Here is a 19,224-nt window from a genome sequence, read left to right on the forward strand (position 1 = left end):
CCCTGGGCCAGGATTAAAATCGGGGCACTATTGGAGAAATATATATGCACTGTTAGTGTCAATTAGAGGTCAACATGTTTCAGCCTATTAACCCTCCAAAGAGGTATTTGCTGCTTTCTTTAGGACCTAATAAAAAGTGCTGCTCCTCAATGTACTCCATCAATAAAAATGTTGTACAAACCAATATACAAGTATAAAGAAGGGTTTATATATACAAAACCATCTAGTGATCATATTAATCTTCATAGAGTGGTGAATTCACTGGTGGTACCTAAAAGAATACATACATAGGAAATATAAGAATGGTTTGAAAAAATCTAGGTCAGACATTTGAACAACTGTGCTAGCGTTACATTTCAAAGCTATTCAGTCCAGGACATACAAAACCATCCCAACGGGACATAACCATATACTGTATAGTCAATGCTGGCTAATGTTAGTACAGGATTCACTACAATAACACTGCACTGTCGAAGGGTTATTCTGCTGACGTCAGGAAATGAGCCCCAACTCACCGTGGCATGAGGCTCAGGGTGACTCTCCGCCCTATAAAAGAATTATAGGAAGGGGAGGATGGTAAGAAAATAAGTCTTCTGGAAGGCTGTAACAGGTCTAGGCATTTCAGAACAAGTGTGAAGATAAAGTGTGCCCATGTAGATTAAAAACCATCCAAATACTCATAGGCATGTTGATTTCTAGTAGGTACTCACACCTTGTCAAAAATGTTGCAGTTGAACCTAACCCTGCTGGTGACCATAATCCTCTTACTGTTTCTTTGTGTGTTGTGGCGCAAAAGGGTAAGGTTTTAGAATGTCCAATAATATATAATCAAAATCGTGAGATAAGGCTAAAATGGGACACAATTAATTAGGCTTATGAGGAGTCACTTATTAAAATGAATCTAACACAAGTAATGACCTGCGTAACCGAAACATCACAGCCAGATGTAATAATACAAATGTTGAAAAAATTTGTGATGACGTGGCCAAAAACTTGCACAGATCAATAAGAAAGGGTAGTCCCCTGAAATAAGATGGTTTAATACAGAGTGTTCTGCAAAAAGAAACTGAAGAAGGCTATTCATGTAGTCCCCTGGGATAGGGATGTAATAAGGGCAGCCAGGCAGAACTATAAAAAGGTAATTGAACAGAGAAAGGACGAACTGAGAAGGCAGGCTTGGGACGACCTTGAAAAAGCAAGTGCCTTGAAGGATTCCTGGGGTTTCTGTGAGGTGATAAACCGCCCACTCTTCCCTAGCGAGTCAAGGGCCATGGATACTAATATAACGGGAGTGGCCTGGGAGACCCATTTTGCTAAAATATTAAATCCAAAGGGTGTCCTATTAGGCAAATGTGAGGAGGAAATAAGTATTAATATAGAAACCGTGCAACAGTTTAGCACATCAATTTTACTGGGGGAGGTTGAGGAGGCATTGAGAAAGGGTATTTCCCTAAAAGCCCTGGGACCTATTTAAAAGTAACTTACAAATTTGGGCTCCGCTGTTACTCAACAAGTTTAAAGCAGTAATTGTGGGTCGTATTCCATCGTCGTGGAAAAATGCTGTGGTGGCACCAATTTTTAAGAAGGGAAACAGAAGTTACCCCACATGCTATAGATCTATTTCTATGATAGATGCATCATGCAAGCTGCTGAGGCAGGTAATCCTTGCACGCCTGGAGTCATTGGCCAATACTTCCGGCCTTGTAGTGAACTCCCAATTTGGTTTCAGGAAGGGAAGGGGAACTACCGAGCAATGCCTCAATCTGTCGTTGGTTATGGGCAAGTACATGAAGGCCAGGGGTGCTTCGATCCATTTGGCCTTCATGGACTTGTCCAGCGCCTTCGATACAGTTTGTCGTGGTAAAATGTGGTCATTAATGGATGCCATGGGTTTGGAGGAACCGCTTGTTACTCTGTTGCGCAGATTACATGCTTCTACCACTGTAGCTATCCGGTATGGCCCGGGGGAGAAAAGACTAACTTAATTGCTTCAACTGAGGGAGTACGCCAGGGTTGTATATTGGCCCCTTTTCTATTCCAGGTTTATACTAATGGCTTAGAGCATTTCCTGCTTCAACAACAATTGGATTTTCCAATGATTGCAGGTAAAAGGGTACCTTTACTGTCCTATCCGGACGATACTGTCCTGATGACCTTAACAGCGAACAGTTTACAAAAATGTCTGACTGCCTTTAGGGAATTTATGACAGGACTGAACTTAAGGTCAATTTTATTAAATCTTTTATTATGACCTGCGGTCCAAACAAAACTAAATCTCGCAAATATACAGTAAATGATATAATTATTAATAAAGTGCCAACTTTTACCTATCTGGGGAATCTTTTTAATAATAAATTGAGCTGGGACAATTTGATCATGATGAGGCTTCAACAAACTAATATATCTATAGAGGGGCTCTTTCATTCTGCCAGTAAAGTAGGCCATAAGCCGGTAGCTGAATAGAAAACTTTGTACAAATCTAAATGACTGTAAGTGGCCACCTATGGGGCCGGAGTATGGGGATATTACAAAAGTGCACAGATTCAAACATTAGAAAACTTTTTAAAACAACTCTTACTTATCGCTGGTAGTTCTCCTACCTCATTTTGTCATTCGGAGGTGGGCCTAGAATATGTTACTGACAGAATCAATATCGCCCCTTTGCTTTTATGGAGGAAAATCTGGCCCTCAGAAGACTTATTAATCTCAAGATGCATTCTAAGGGACTGTATGAATCTTGATAACGCAATGGCGATTCCATGGCTTCGTTAAGTGAAAGAAACCTTTTTAAAGATGGGCCTTGAAGATCTTTACAAAAATCCAGAGTCGATTCAACTTAATGTGAAGATGGTTATTAAAAATGCTTATTATACGTTTTTAAGTTTGTCGAATCAGGACAATAATACAGTGGATCGTGCACTTTTAAATCAGCAACAAGTTTATCTGTCATTCACTACCCAGGTCCATTCACGCTTCCTAATGACCAGACTTTGTTTAAGCACATTGCATTTTCTTGTGGCTTTTCCAAAACAGGGGGGATGGTGTGAGAGATTGACCCCCTGTCTGTGTAATAATGTAGCCAAGCAGAGCACAATGCACCTCATGCTTTTTTGCCCACTTTATAAAGATCCAAGGGCCCGCTTTATTATGCCTATCCTAAGAGATATTCGTCCCTGTTCTTATAATGAGGGTTTTAATCATCTGAGGTCGCTATCTACTGTCATTATCTGCAGCTCTGTGCTTAGCTTTATTTGTACTGTATTTTTTAGTTAGGAAACGTTATGAACTGTGAATTATTTTATTTGCACCTGATTAATCCAGAATCAACTTCTGTGCACTGCATTGTATGTATTTTAAATGAATGTATGATCTTTCTGCAAACCTTTATGATTCACTTGAATCGAATAGTTATTTGACTGACTGACTGACTACTCATAGGCGGTGTCTTTAATAGTGATTGAGGTATTTTCGTGTGGCTGTGAAGTCCCTAATAGGTTTCCCAAGCAAGTATTCAGATGTCACTAAGGTCTATCGAGACAAGCGGGCAGTGTAATGGTGTTTAACACTAGGGGGACACACGGCAACACCATGGAGGTAGTCGTGTGTTTGCCTTAAAGTTTGTGTATCAAAGCTTTTGATGGCTCGTGCCTCATAACAAATGTGTGTTGCGGCAGCACAGGGTGAACAAAGGCAGAACCTTGTGCAGTAACTTCCATAGCAAACTGTGGCGTTATGGGGAAAAAAAGACTCTTAGAGCTAGTTGGCCTAACACACAAGTACAGTGTGCTTAGATTTCAGAAGCAACTGCCCCATCAAAATATGCAGCGGTAAGGCACACAATAACACTGCCTAGTTTAAACATAATTGCAGCATTCTTCAATTTGCAACCAGCGGACGTGTTTGATGTGCACTGCAATAACAAGGCTGCGATGCAATGGAGGAAATTCGCTTAAAACAGTTGGCCTCTGCATGGGTGCAGCGTGCTTTGTTTTCAAGACACAAAACCTGCCACATGTGCACTGAGAGCTTTCCTACGACATGAGAGTGTGCTTTGAAACTTCCATATGTTTAATACAAATGCAACATTCTTCAAGTTTTCATAACAAGAAAAAAAAAGAAAAGACGCACTCAATGCACAAAAGATTCAATTTAAACAAAAAGGTAGGTCAGGGACCCATTCCTGTATACAAGGAATATGTTGCCTCGGCGCAGAAAAAATTACAGATATAACAAAAGTCGGGTTCCAGACCCATACCTGTATAAGTGGAGCCAGCAATCTGTTACACCACAGCAGATGGAGAATGGTGTCCAGAGTAATTGCTGTAACTTGAATAGATCAATCAATCAATCAATCAATCATTTGTAGAGCGCACTACATACCCGTGAGGGTCTCAAGGCACGGGGGGCGCCACTGATTGAACAGCCAGGTCTTGAGTATCCTCCTGAAGGTCAGCAGGTCTTGGGTCTGGCATAAGCTCAATGGGAGGGTGATCCATGCCTTGGCGGCGAGGTGGGAGAAGGATCTCCCACCGGTGGTTGTTCTTCGGATGCGTGGGACGGTGGCGAGTGAGAGGTCGGCGGAGCGTAGCTGGCGGTTGGGGATGTTGAAGGAGAGCTGTCTGTTGAGGCAGGCTGAACCGGTCTTGTGGAGTGCCTTGTGTGCATCGGTGAGGAGCTTGAAGGATATCCTCTTGTTGACGGGGAGCCAGTGCAGGCTTTTCAGGTGGGGGTTGATGTGGCCGTGGCGAGGTACATCGAGGATCAGTCGTGCCGGGGCATTTTGGATGCGTTGTACTCGTTTGATGAGCTTTGTTGGGGATCCCTCATAGAGGGCGTTTCCGTAGTCGAGTCTGCTGCTGACGAGGGCCTGGGTGACTTTCTTTCTTATATCTGTCGGGATCCATCAGTAGATGTTGCGGAGCATGTGGAGGGTGTTGAAGCAGGAGGAGGAGACGGCGTTGACTTGCTTGGTCATAAAGGATCCAGGGCTAGCTTAAGCCGAATTTGATGTGAGGCTACTCACTCAGGTTGTATGATCACATCACTCTGATCCAGTCACGTGACTACGAGTACTTGGGAAATGTAGTTCCATGCCGGCAGCATGAATCTGAATGAACGCGCACTAAATGCTGAAGGCTTTTGTGCCTCTGTCACACACAGCAGGAACTCAAATTGGCTTGCTCTTTCAAGAACTCCACCAGGTTTTGGGAACTTGTAAAGTGGAAGGGAGAGAGGTCTCTGCTTCAGCTCTGTGAAAAAAAAAAATCCCCAGACCTAGGTTGATTATTTCTACAAGCTTTATTCAGTAACTCCTTTTACTGAGCCGGACACTATGCTGGGGACTGTGTAAACAGACAACTCTATAGCTGTACCTGGCCCTTTCCTTGACCTGCCGACATCCTCAGCTCATAACCAGAGGTAGAGCTCCAGTATTAGACCGCATTCTAACTTATATCCTTCTGCTATTAAGAGATAAATTGTCCTGGTATAACCTTATCTTAACTAATGCTATTATCAATGGTGCCCCATTACTTGAATCTTGGAAGGGAGCGGACGTCCTCCCGATATATAAGAAGGGGGATCGATTCCATCTAGCCAATTACATGCTCATCAGCTTGATCAACTGTGAGAAGTAAATTTCTGCCCAATTGATCTTGAGCAGGATTGAGGAATGGAATGCTGCTAAAGCCATCGTATCCCCCTTTTAGACAGGCTTTCGGAAGAAGATATCCATGGTTCATCAGGTTTTCCGCTTCCTCTTATTCTATTGGAAGATCGTTGTGGTCGGCGGGGCATGTTGCCTTCTTCGACCTTAAATATGCTTTTGATCTGGTTGCACGAAGCAGGCTATGGCAGGGTTTGGGTGATATCCTAGGAGGCTCTTGAGCCTATTGATCAGTCTACATGAGGGTAATTATGCCCAGGTTTGCTGGAGAACCCAGGGCCAGGACACTGAACGATTTCTTATCAATTAAGTCAAGGCTGTGCACTGGCACCCACCCAGTATTCTTTATATCTTAATGTTGTTCATTATCTGCCCTCTTTCTCAATTGAAGCACCATCCCTGGCAGGCACAAAACAAACAAGTTACTTACCTTCGGTAACAAACTATCTGTAAGAGACATATATTAGTTATAGATTCCTTACCTTAGAATTACCCCCAGGCATCAGACTGGATCCGAAGAAATTTTTTCTTAGCAATACACCTGTGTGTCGGTAGGCGGCGTCGGTCGACTCAGAGTCCATTGTCGGGGTCGCCGTGATGACTCCGCGGTGTCAACTTAGACTCTGCCCTTGTGCACTAACGTCAGTTCTGACACGACGTTCCACGCCAGAAGCGCAGAGCCATGAACAAAACTAGGGCCCTGCAAGGGAATCCCTATCCCTAGAAGTTAGTGAGCAGAATGGGGAGGATGGGTGGGGCGGTAAGGAATCTATAACTAATATATGTAATCATCGTTACCGAAGGTAAGTAACTTGTTCATGCAAGACACTGACTCCTGGTGCACAAAACTAGGGCCCTGTAAGGGAGTCCCTATCCCTAGAAGTCAGTGTGCAGAATGGGGAGGATGCGTGGGGAGGTAGGGAATCTATAACTAATATACGTCTCTTTCAGATACATCGTTACCGAAGGTAAGTAACTTGTTCATCTGAAAGAGACTATTAGTTATAGATTCCTTACCTCAGAATAGATACCCCAGCAATACCAACCCAGAAGGAGGGTCTGTGAACTAAATTCACACCAGGAAGTCCTGGAGAACAGAAAAGCCGAAAAAGCCTTCTCTCTGGACTTGGCTGTCCAGGCAGTAATGCTTAGTTAACGTGTGCAGGGATGCCCACGTGGCTGTGTGACAGATTTCAACCAGCGGAACTCCACGTCCCAAAGCAGTAGTGGCTGCCGTTGCCCTGGTAGAGTGGGTGCGCAGTCCTACTGGAGTTTTAGCCAAAGAATAACAGATCTTAAAGCATAGAGAGAGGGTACCTTTGTGCACTGCCCGACCTTTCTTGGTGCCCACATAATCCGTGAAGATTTGGTTGTTTGCCCGGAAGTCTTTAGTGCGGTGAAGGTAGAAAGACAGCGCACGTTTTGGGTCGAGACAGTGGAATCTACCCTCCTCTTTGGAAGTGTGGAGAGGCAGGAAGAAGGTTGACAATGTGATGGTCTGACCTATGTGGAAAGAGGCAATCACTTTGGGCAGAAAAGAGGGCTTAGTACAGAGGACTACTTTGTCAGGATGGACAGCAAGAAAGGGAGGTCTGGAAAATAAGCCTGAAGCTCAATCACCCTGTGAGCAGAGTTGATGGCAAGCAAAAAAGCAGTCTTCAAAGAAGGCGAAGAGGACAATTATGTAGGGGTTCAATGGGAGGACACATAAGATAAGTGAGGACAAGATTCAAGTCCCACTGGGGCATTACAAAAGGAGAAGGAGGAAAGAGATTAGTAATGCACTTCAGAAATCTGTTAACAATAGGATCGATGGCCATGCTCAAGAGCTCGGGGGACCAGACTCTTCGTGCCCAGTCCAGAGCCACAAAAATGAAGTGGGACCGGTCGCGTTTGATCTTCTTCAGCAATCTTGGCAGAAGTGGTACAGGTGGAAAGGAGTACAGGAGGCCGCAACTCCACTCGCATCAAAAAGTGTTGCCGAGCGAGAGTCGCCTTGGAAACTCCAACAAGCAGAACTGCTGACATTGCACGTCTCTTCGGTGTCGAATAGATCTAACCAAGGCTCTCCCCACTGCTGAAAGAGACCTTGCACCACCTTTGAGTGAAGAAACCATTCGTGATCCATCATGCACCGGTGGCTGAGTTAGTCCGCCCGGGCTTTCAGGGAACCTGCTAGGTGTTGAAGCACCAGAGATATGCCCTGATGTTCCAACCATGTCCAAAGGCAAAGAGCCTCTTGACATAGGGTCCACGACCCCACCCTGCCCTGTTTGTTGCAGTACTACATGGCGGTGGTGTTGCCCGTGAACACCTGCACCACTCTTCCTTTGACAGAAGGAAGGAATGCCTTCAGTGCAAGACGAATCGCCCGGAGCTCCAGAAGGTTGATGTGGTGCCTGGACTTCGCCGGAGACCAGAGGCCTCTGATCTCCGCCTCTCCCATATGGCCACCCCATCCCAGGAGTGACGCATCCGTCACTACTGTGAACTTAGGTTGGGGAAGGGAGAGGGATCTGCTGTTGACCCAATCCTGGTTTGTGAGCCACCACTGCAACTGTCTTGCAGTCCCCTCCGAGATCTGAACGTCATCGGAAATATTCCCATGATGCTGCGCCCACTGGAACTTCAGGTCCCACTGCAGAGCCCATATATGCCATGATCCACCAGCAGGATGCCGGAGGCCATGAGGCCCAGCATCCTTAGGGTTATTCTCACCAAAAACCGAGATGGAGGCTGAAACATCGGTATCCTAGCACGAATATCCTGGACTCGCTGCTTAGGAGGATAGACCCGAAACTGCGCTGTGTCCAGAACCGCTCCGATGAAAAGGAGTTTATGGGAGGGAATCAGGAGCAACTTCAGCACGTTTACTGTGAACCCTAGCGAATGCAGGAAGTCCGTCATGGTCTGGAGGTGGGAGACGACAGCCTGGGCAAGCCTGCCTTCAACAGCCAGTCGTCGAGATAGGGGAAGACTGGAACCCCTGACTTCCGCAGATGAGCTGCGACCACCGCCATCACTTTTGTGAATACCTGAGGGGCGCTGGTAAGGCCAAGGGTGATAGTGGTAAACTGAAAATGCTTGTGGCCTACCGTGAACCGTAGGTAACGCCGGTGGGCAGGCAAGACGGGGATGTGAAAGTAACCGTCCTGCAAGTCCAATGCTACCATCAAATCTCCAGGGTCGAGGGCAGACAAGAACTGATTCAAGGTTAACATCTTGAACTTCTCCTTCCGGAGGAAGTGGTTGATGTCCCTGAGGACTAAGATAGCACGCCTATGTCCTTCTTGGGTACCAAGCAGAAGTGGGAGTAGCAACCCCGATCTACTTCTGGCACAGGGGAGCGTTTGATAGCTCCCTTGGCAAAGAGATCCCTAACTTCCTGGAAGAGAAGGGGCAAATGATCCTCCGACATGGGATGGAGTGTTGGTGGCATGGAGGGAAGGGTAGTCTTGACGGTGAGGGAGTAGCCTTTTCGGACTATCTGCAAAACCCACTTGTCCAACGCCATGTTGTGCCAATGGGGGAGGTGTTGGCAGATCCTGCCACCCCGTGCAACTTGTGGCCCTGGAAGGTCGGACTAGGAATGTTTGGAGGCTGCTGCAGTGGGGCTTTGGTGGACTGGCCCGCCCACTGGCCCCCAGACCCACAATGCTGGGTCCCACGTACCCGACCATGCAGAGGCTGGGTAGCTTGCACAGCCCTGTGGCTCTGGGTGGAACGCGGTGGGGCACCCCTTCTGTAGCCACGAAAGGCAGACTCCATGAGGTTTGAAGTTGCTGCGAGGCCCAAGGATCTGGCCGTAGCCCTAGAGTTCTTGAAACACTCGAGTGGGTTACCCGCCATGTAACCAAACAGGCGACAGCCATCAGAGGGCATGCCCAAAAGGGTAGATTGCACATCCACAGAGAAGGCAGACGTTCTCAGCCAGGCGTAGCACCTCGGGGCTACCAACGTGGAAACTGTTCTACTCAGCGAGTCGGCGGTATCCAGCCTTCATCAGATGGTGAACTTTGCTGCGTATCAACCCTCAGCAACGGTGAGAGTGACCACAGCCCGGGCCTCCTCCATGCACTGCAGCAGCACTTGACCAACCGTATCACACACCGCGTGTGTGTAACGGCCAAAGAGACATGCAGTGTTCACCAACCGCAGTCCTAAGCTGGTGGAAGAAAACATCTTCCCAAGATGGTCCAGCTTCTTGAATTCTCTACCTGGCAGAGCAGTAGGGAATGCGCCCTTTGAGGATGAGGCTTTGACCACCAAACTCTCAGGGGTAGGGTGTTGGGAGAGGAATAATGGGTCACCCAGGGCTGGGTGGTGGCCTTGGTTAATCATCCTGTCCACAAGAGCTGATGGTCTTGGACCAAGTACCCAGAAGGATGTCAGTGAGGGCCTCATTAAAAGGCAGCAGGGGCTCCGAAGAGGCTGCTGCTGGCTGAATTACCTCAGTCAGGAGGCTAGTACTGACAGCCACTGTAGGAAACTTGAGGCCCAAGACCTCAGCCGCCCTACGCAACATCACAGCACAGGAGGCTCCTTCCTCTGTAGCCATGGTAGGGGGAGAATGCATACCAAGGTCTGGGGAGGTATCCAGACCACTGGCATCACCCAACTCCTCTCACCAGTCCAGATCTTCAAGTTGGTCTGCTAGAGAGTCAATTGACTCCTCCCAGTCCTCCTCACCCTCCTTTGGCTGCCACTCAGCACAATCGGCGCCAGGGGTGTTGCCACTGGAATCGGTGCCGGGGAAGATACGGTGAGGCGACCGGCACCGATCCGGATCAAGGCCTGGATCCTTCGGGACCCTGCAGCACCAGGGCCAGAGCCACCAGCATTAAATGCCTACAGCCCCCAGCCAAGGCTGTGGGCCCCGAAGCCACGCCTGCGGAATAGGCTGCCCAAAGATGCTGTGTAGTGCTTCGTTAAATTGACGAAACTGGGCAGGAGATGCTCCGGCTCCAGGAAAGGTAGGAAAGCGTGGAGCGGCCTCAGCATGCTCCGAGGAAGGAGCCGGAGAGCGACGATGCTCCGGGTCTCGTGTTGCGTTGGCCCATGGACAGAGAAAAGGCGAAGAGTGATGATGATTCTCTGCCTTCTTTTTGTGTATCGACTTACTTGAGGAATGCAAAGACTTCGAAGAGGAATGGTGATGACTCAGTGACCGGTCCCGCGACCTTACTCTAGATGGGGACCTCGAGCTCCATGGAGCGGACTGCGGGGCCTCCAAAAGCTTTCGTGACCGCTCTCTCAAAGACTTCGGTTTCATGGCTGGGCAGTCGGAGCACGACTTCACATCGTGGTCACGCTCCACGCACCTCAGGCACACGAGATGCGGAGTGGTGACTAACATCAACTTGTGACAGGAGTCACAGGGCTTGAAGCTGGTCCGACGATGGGACATCCCTTGTGCTACCAGAAGTGGAAGACTCAAAAAAAGAGGTAGACAAAAGTCAAAAAAGGGTTTAGTCAAAAACTGACTAAGAGGTAGTCTCTCTCTGGATCTGAGCTGGCTGGAGCAGAAAAAAGAAAGAACTGACGTCAGCGTGCAGGTGGGGCATCTTAAGTAGACACTGCGATGTCATCCCGGCGCCTACGACACAGGACACGGAGTCGACCGACGCCACCTACCGAAGCGCAGGGGTACTGCTAAGAAAAAAATTCTCTGGATCCATTCTGAAACCTGGGGGTAATTTTAAGGTAAGGAATCTATAACTAATAGTCTCTTCCAGATACAAGCATCCTGGGACCAGTTTCAGGGTAACACCACACATCAACCAGGCTAGCTTGAATCCAGTGGCAAAGTAAGCAAGGGGCCCCATGTCTCGGCGTACCCTGCCAACTTAGGGCAAACAAAGCAAACACAAGGAGATGATGGACGGACGGCTGAAACTTTTCAGAAACTCACCCCCAGTCACAGATCTGGGTTGAATCCATCATCGTTCTTTAGCTCATTTCGCCACCATTGTTCAGGCCCAGCCATATGCAAACCAGTCTTGACCATGTGCCTCATGGGAACAGTCCAGACCGAACTGCCAAGTCAGGTCTCAACTGGACCGGAAACAAGCATCCTGGGATTCAAGCTAGCCTGGCTGATATGGGGTGTTACCCCGAAACCGGTCCCAATTGCTTGTTTCCGGTCCAGGGAACACCTGGCTTGGCGAGCGTTGGATCAATGCAAGGACGAGGTAGCATTCACTGGCATTTTTATGAAAAGTGCAGGCTTGTTATAAAACTGGCTATTTTTTTCGCACATAGCTAAATCCTGAAGGGTCTGAATGTCAATGCTCCCAAATATAATCATGCCCTGCGGGAAACAGTGGCCCAAACTCTGTCGGCGAACACAAGCTATTCAGGATAGATGTGTTGCAGCAGTCAGTACTATGTTGTGACTTGGACATCGCCTATTGCTTTGGTCAGGCGATTGGCATGAGTGTGAAACTTCGGTGCACTGCCTGGATTAGGTCTATATGCTTCTCTAAAGATACCCGAGCATCGTTAATGGACAAGCTATTCGATGGCTCTCACCTTTTAAGCAAGAAAGCGGACTAGGCCCCAGACAGATTCCTTGGGTCTGTCTGCCTCTGCCATGCAATTTCATCACAAATCTCGTCCCCTTTTGGCTACAGTAGTGTTTTTCAACACTGCCAGCGCCAGACCCTGCTGCAAACCCAGCAGGTCTCCCAGTTCTTTCAAAGCCATGGCACATAAAGGCAAAGTCCGGGACATCATGTCACTGAGTGACCTGCTGCTACTGGTGCAGCCGCAAAACCTCTGTGTCCTTCCAGACACCGACTCACCCTATTGTAAGCAGTAGCCAACATTTTCTCCAGTGAATTAGATTGTGCCAGTGACAGACCCCTTTCCCTATTCCACCCAGACTTAACAGTGGCGACGGATGTATCACGTCCGGGATAGGAAGGCCATATGGGAGAGAGAGATTAGGGAACCCTCATCACCGGCAGAGACCCAACTTCACATCAAGCTGTTGGAGTTGCGAGAATTTCACTTGGCGGTGAAGGTCTTCCGGCCCACCATCAGAGGAGAGCTGGTGCAGCTTCTCACAGACAAGACAGTCAATGATGGTGGTCTCATCAGGAAGTGTCACACAAACATGTTTGACAGCGAGCCGAGGATTCACTGGCTGCAGTTGTTTGGTCCGATGAACGGGCGCTGGAACTGCTTAGTTGAATTTGACTTCCTCCCAGGACGCTGCCCGGAGATACAGCAGAATCCTTACTGGGTTGTATTGAATATAGTGTGAGAAGCATATGGGAGAGGCGACGATCTACCATCCTGATGAGACCATGGTAATTAACTGGAACGTTCGAAACATTGACTATACAGGGACTATTTCATACGAATGATGTTTTCCAACAATCGCCTTTGCTTAATGTGTATTTGACAAAAAGTAATTTACAGCCCGGTTTCTGTGTACAAAATGTGGATCGGACGGTTTTATCATCATATCACTTTCATCTTGAGGACTGCGCAGTCATCACTACACGATTTATATATACACTTGCTGCTGAGAGTACAATTCGAATTTTTGGAAATGAAAAGGCCTCATCTGAATTCTAATCATGATAAAAAATGGTGAATTCATATCTGCCCAGGGCCTGCATATGTGATACAGACCTGTGGGATAATGAACTCACAGACCCCTGTATTTGTTCACAGTGCGCTTGAGAAGTGCTTATATGGGTCTCCACTTTTCACTTCTGGAGCAGAATGACGTCGACACTGAGCTGCACAATGTCTCCTGCTGCGTGCAGCAGGACTTTTTAAAGTTTGAGGATCCAGTCTGACGTGTAGGGAATATTCACAAGGTGAGAAATCAGCAGGTAAAGGAGTATCCATCAGAAAGAGCGTTACCGAAGGCAAGTAACTGGTTTGTTATGTTTTCCTGCTGTTGTATAATATCTCATTTTGGGTGGTGAACTCCCTTCGCGGAGTTTTCCGTACTCCGTGGAGCTTTCAGAGTTCCTAAAAACCCCGCTCCGTGGAGCATAGCGAGGTTTTTTCCCCACGCTCGCGCACTTTAACGTTAAGCCCACCTCCTGAGGAGATTTTTCCTTGCTCTAACTCGCCATGGTCCAGTTGGCGAGCAAAATCATCCTCCTGGCGAGATTTCTAAAAGCGGGTGACTGGATATCCCAATGCGAGTGGTCGTGGCAGCTCACGGCCACTCGCGTTGAGAAACCTTCCTTAGCAATGATAAAGCTGCTGCCGAGTAGAGGCCGCTGCAACCTCATGCGCTGCACATGGTGCCATTTGCGATTATTTTTACAGGGCGGGACAAACACCCGGAGATCAAAATCACCACGAACGGCATGACCTTCACGCACTCCGCTGCTCGCGGAACTCCGCGTACAGTGCCAGAGTGTTTTTGTCACTTCGCGGAGTTCCTCATTGCGGAACTCCGCGTAGGCTAAATCTTATCATGAAAATATAGATATCAGTCATATGTTAAGAAACAAGGGTGAGTAGAAACCTTTTGGGTGGAGTAAATTTAAGACATTAATATTGTGATTTTTTGGGGCAATTAGTTGATTTTTGCAAGCACTAACACTTCTCTGTGCTCAAGTAAAGACCTTGAGAGATTTGTAACTTTCAGATACTCAAATTGTGGATTTTGGAGGTTGCATGCGGGCAGCCTCAGTTATCCTGCAAGAGTTTCTTGATTAAACCTATTGCAACTACAATATGTGCTCTCTCATGTAAAGTTAGGTTGTGAGAAGCTTTTCTGCAACTCAAGCTACGCCTTACTTTTCACCTGGTGTGGATGCATTTCTCATGTATAGTGAGATCTCCTTTCTCAGTCAAATGTTTCTGGCTTTCCCCTCCTGTATAAGGCTTTAGTCCAGTGTGAATTCTCTCATGTGAAGTGACATTGATTTTTGATTAAACCTTATCTGACATTCAGAACACACATAAGGCTTTTTTCCCCCGTGTGAGTTCGCTCATGACAAGTGAGAAGTAATTTGTAACCAAAACTGTGCTTGCATTTCGAGCACTCATAAGGTATTTCCCCAGAGTGGGATCTCTCATGAAGCATAACACTGTCTTTCAGATTCAAGCTTTTATGGCATAAGGATTTTCTCCAGTGTGGAGTTTCTCATGGTGAGATAGCGTTTTTCTCTGCAGCTTTTCTGGCATTCTGAGCACTCATATGGATTTTCATCAGTATGGAGTCGCTTAGTGAGGCTGTGCCTATCAAATAGAAATTTCTGGCATTAACAGCATTGGTAATGTTCTTTCCCTGTGTGCGTCTGCTCATGTAGAGTGAGATTGTGTTTAAAATTGATGCTTTTCTGGCATTCGGAGCACTGAATTATTTTTGATGGTGTGTTTTCTTATGGTGCATGTAACCATCTCTACCTCTCAATCTTTTCTAAGATTCAGAGCACTGATAAGGTTTTTCCCCAGTGTGGATTCTCACATGTTCAGTGAGATTAGATTTTTGTCTGAAACATTTTTGACATTTAGAGCACTGATAAGGCTTTTCCCCAGTGTGGATTCTCACATGTTCAGTGAGATTAGATTTTTGGCTAAAACATTTTTGGCATTCGGAGCATTGATAAGGTTTTTCCCCAGTGTGGGTTCTTATATGCTGAGTGAGACTGCTTTTATTACTGAAACATATCTGGCATTCAGAGCACTGATATGGTTTTTCTCCAGTGTGGGTTCTTATATGCATAGTGAGACGGCTTTTATTACTGAAACATATCTGGCATTCAGAGCACTGATATGGTTTTTCACCAGTGTGGGTTCTTATATGCCGAGTGAGACAGATTTTTTCACTGAAAGATTTGTGGCATTCCGAGCACTGATAAGGTTTTTCCCCAGTGTGGGTTCTTATATGCCGAGTGAGATTGCTTTTCTCTTTGAAATATCTCTGACATTCAGAGCATGGATAAGGTTTTTCCCCAGTGTGGGTTTTAATATGCAGTGTGAGATGGATTTTTTCACTGAAACATTCCTGGCATTCAGAGCACTGATAATGTTTTTCCCCAGTGTGGGTTCTTATATGCTGAGTGAGACAGCCTTTTTGACTGAAACATTCCTGGCATTCAGAGCACTGATAATGTTTTTCCCCAGTGTGGGTTCTTATATGCTGAGTGAGACAGCCTTTTTGACTGAAACATTTCTGGCATTCAGAGCACTGATAAGGTTTTTCCCCAGTGTGGATTCTTATGTGCTGTGTGAGAATACTTTTTCTACTGAAACATTTCTGGCATTCAGAGCATTGATAAGGTTTTTCCCCAGTGTGGAATCTCAAATGTGCAGTCAGAAGTGATTTAAGTTTGAAATGTTTTGGGCATTCAGAGCACTGATAAGGGGTTTCCCCAGTGTGGATTCTTGTATGTTCAGTGAGTCTGCTTTTGAAAATGAAACATTTCTGGCATTCAGAGCACTGAAAAGGTTTATCCCCAGTGTGGGTTCTTCTATGCTGAGTGAGACTGTTTTTGTATATGAAACATTTCTGGCATTCTGTGCACTGATAAGGTTTTTCCCCAGTGTGGGTTCTTGTATGATCAGTGAGACTGCTTTGATCACTGAAACATTTCTGGCATTCAGAGCACTGATAACGTTTTTCCTTAGCCTTAGAGTGGTATCTTGTATGCTGAGTGAGACTGCTTTTGTCTTTGACACATTTCTGGCATTCAGAGCACTGATAAGGTTTGTCCACAGAGTGGGTTATTGTATGTCGAGATAGACTCTCTTTGTTACAAAACCTTTTCTGGCATTCAGAGCACTGATAAGGGTTTTCCCCAGAGTGGATTCTCATATGTTCAGTTAAATAAGATTTTTGGTTGAAACTTTTCGGGCATTCAGCGCACTGGTAAGGTTTTTCCACAGAGTGGGTTAATGCATGTCGAGATAGACTCAGTTTGATTCTAAACCTTTTCTGACATTCAGAGCACTGACAAGGTTTTTCCCCAGTGTGGATTCTCATATGCTCAGTGAGATAAGATTTACGCCTGAAACTTTTGTGGCATACTTTGCACGGAGAGTGGTTTCCCCCAGTGTGGATTCTCATATGCTCAGTGAGATAAGATTTACGCCTGAAACTTTTTTGGCATACTTTGCACTGAGAGTGGTTTCCCCCTGTGTGCATTCTGTCAAATTCTGTGAGATAAGATTTATGGCTGTATCTTTTTGGGCACAGGTAACTTTTTTTCCCCAACTTCGGGCTTGTTTAGATAATGTTCAGCACTTATCTCTAAAAATTGTGTGTAATCTTCTTAACACTTGAATTGAGCAAACTACGTCTGGAAGCAGCCCTGTAATACCTGTTGAAATTTTTCTAGCAGATAATAGTCTTTAGGTAATAGCCTCTCCGGCAGCAACTTAATTTGTGACTGAAGTTTTTCTCAAATCTATTCGTATAGGTTCTTAGCAATGCAGTAATAAGGTGTTAGTCTGATATTTAATGATTAAACTGATAAGACCTTTTTGCACTGACGTAATGGCAGTAACTAAGGGCTTTAGAATGTGCACAGTACTATTGTGGAACATTAGTCGCAGAACATCAGTTCCTTCTACCCTTTCTATGTTTGGTGTAAGGTTAAGGTTTGTAGTTCTGAAGATGAGGATTTATTTACCTTAGCTATAGCGCATCGGTGCTCCTTTAATCCATTTTTATATTTATCAGTTTTACTTATCACTCCTGCACAACAGATAATGTTGAGGCGATTTACATAGAATTACAGAACAGTACACAATAAAAAAGAATCAATCTGAGATGGTCATGAACACAATAAAGTGGTGAATTTTTAAGGTTTTCGCAAGAGTGAGCAGAGTGGGTCAAGGTGTCATATCCCGAGGCAGATAGTCTCAAACTTGCGTAACTGGTTAAAAACGGTTGTGGAACAAAGGTGATTTTCTAATCTTTTGGTTGTTAACGTGTCAGCTTCGGAGTCTTCTTTCAGCGTCTTTTCTTTGATGGTATCCAGAAGAAACCTTTAGTTGTAACTTTCTTTTATGTAGTGTGTGCTTCCTCTCTAGAATTACATGATGCTTTAGATGAACGTTATTCTGTCATGCTGAGGCAATTTGTCTTTCTGATAATATTTCAGATGAGGATGCTGAAGCGGTCTTTCTACATTATTTCTGATGCTGTGTGCACAGATATGGCTTTGCTCTGGGTTAATGAAATGCAAAATTAGAGACTTCACTTACAAGTATAGTACTTTCCTCGCCACACTTAGATTTTTGGAAATTGTTTAAACGTAGAATGCTGGATGTCCTTCAGTTTTTCAAAATAATCCTTCTTATGGTGCTGACATTCAGTTGCTTAGTGCTAAATCTTGCTTTCTTCGTCCGTAATTTCAATCACCTATAGTAATAAAATTAAATAGTTAATACATGTACATTTCCAAAAATATAATTTACAAGCCAAATCAATGCAGAATTTTGAAAATGTTGAGCTGTTTTTCAGACAGAGCAGAGTGTAGAATGGTAGCATGAGACATTGTATTAAGCTCACAAAGGATACATGTACCCTAAGGAGTTGCAACATAGAATCCCAAAGGCAGATATGAAAGTCATATGGACTGGCACCAAACAGATATTAAAAAAACATATACTATTAATTAATTTGTAATGCAGATTTCTGGGAAGTGAATGATTCCTCCACGGACAACAGGTGTTTTCTTCTGCCCTGTAACCACCCACTTGTATCTGGTTTCCTGACTTTTGAGTTTTGGCCTCTGCCTCAAGCAAATCTATTGTGTGCTGCGAGGACTATGCTTAGACCTATCCCTCAACTTTGGTCCAGAGTGTGAAACAAGGGCAATGAAATTAAGGCGTACTTTCATGTGTTCATTTATTCCACCTGATTATCAGTTGTTAGGTTTATCTGCACCTGGATTTACTGGGTGCAGAAAACCAGGACACAATCTTTTTCCAGGCAGAAAAATTTGACAAAAAAGACGCATAAGACTCTGGGTGCAGCAGAAGCAGCCAAGACTTATGCTGTTTTTGTTTACTAACGGGGGAAAAACACAATTCTTCCCTCTGTTGGTGTTCACAGTTGTTGTCAGCCTGTGATTCGGCATTGAGTGCAGAGCGTATCGATTAGAGCCAAGGGGCCGACCGGAGGAGGAGTTGACGAGCAAGCGGAGCGGAGCCTGGGACGACTGCCAGGGTTTGTTTTGTGACCAGTTCCCGCTTCACCCGTGTCCTGTTATACGGGCGCTTTAAGTTCTGCGGATCTGCGATGGGGGCAGGAACGGCCGCTGCCGGCACCGCGGTGCTAAGGCGCCGCTGGTGCTGCTCGTGCGGCGGTTGCTGCAAGGCACAGAGGAGCACAGAGGAGCCTTGGCCTGCCACCTGATTTATGTCAAAAATGTGTTTATAATTTTTTTTTCCACAGTCCACAGGCAAAAATTACATCATCACTTGGTCCCACGCAGGGGATCAGAAAGCCTCAACAGAATTATAACAGGAGGACAAAGTGCATTGATCAATATAAACAGCTCCTCCTCTTATTAGATAAGCCAAATGAAAGATACAGCTTCTAAGTGCCCCGGAGCTTAGAGAGAGAGATA

At 45.8% G+C, this 19,224-nt stretch overlaps 1 protein-coding gene across 1 annotated transcript in view; it reads right to left on the reverse strand.

The window, feature by feature from the left end:
• The window catches only part of LOC144805811 (uncharacterized), a 99,874-nt gene that overhangs the window by 55,690 nt on the left and 24,960 nt on the right, over window positions 1-19,224 (reverse strand). The window contains exon 4 of the mRNA XM_078672288.1: window positions 15,111-18,011. Coding sequence (XP_078528414.1) covers window positions 15,111-16,790 — 1,680 coding nt within the window. The 5' untranslated portion in view covers window positions 16,791-18,011. The remainder of the gene's footprint in view (window positions 1-15,110; window positions 18,012-19,224) is intronic.

The sequence above is a fragment of the Lissotriton helveticus genome (genome assembly GCF_964261635.1).
Source record: "Lissotriton helveticus chromosome 1_1 unlocalized genomic scaffold, aLisHel1.1 SUPER_1_unloc_27, whole genome shotgun sequence".
Lineage (NCBI taxonomy): Eukaryota > Metazoa > Chordata > Amphibia > Caudata > Salamandridae > Lissotriton > Lissotriton helveticus.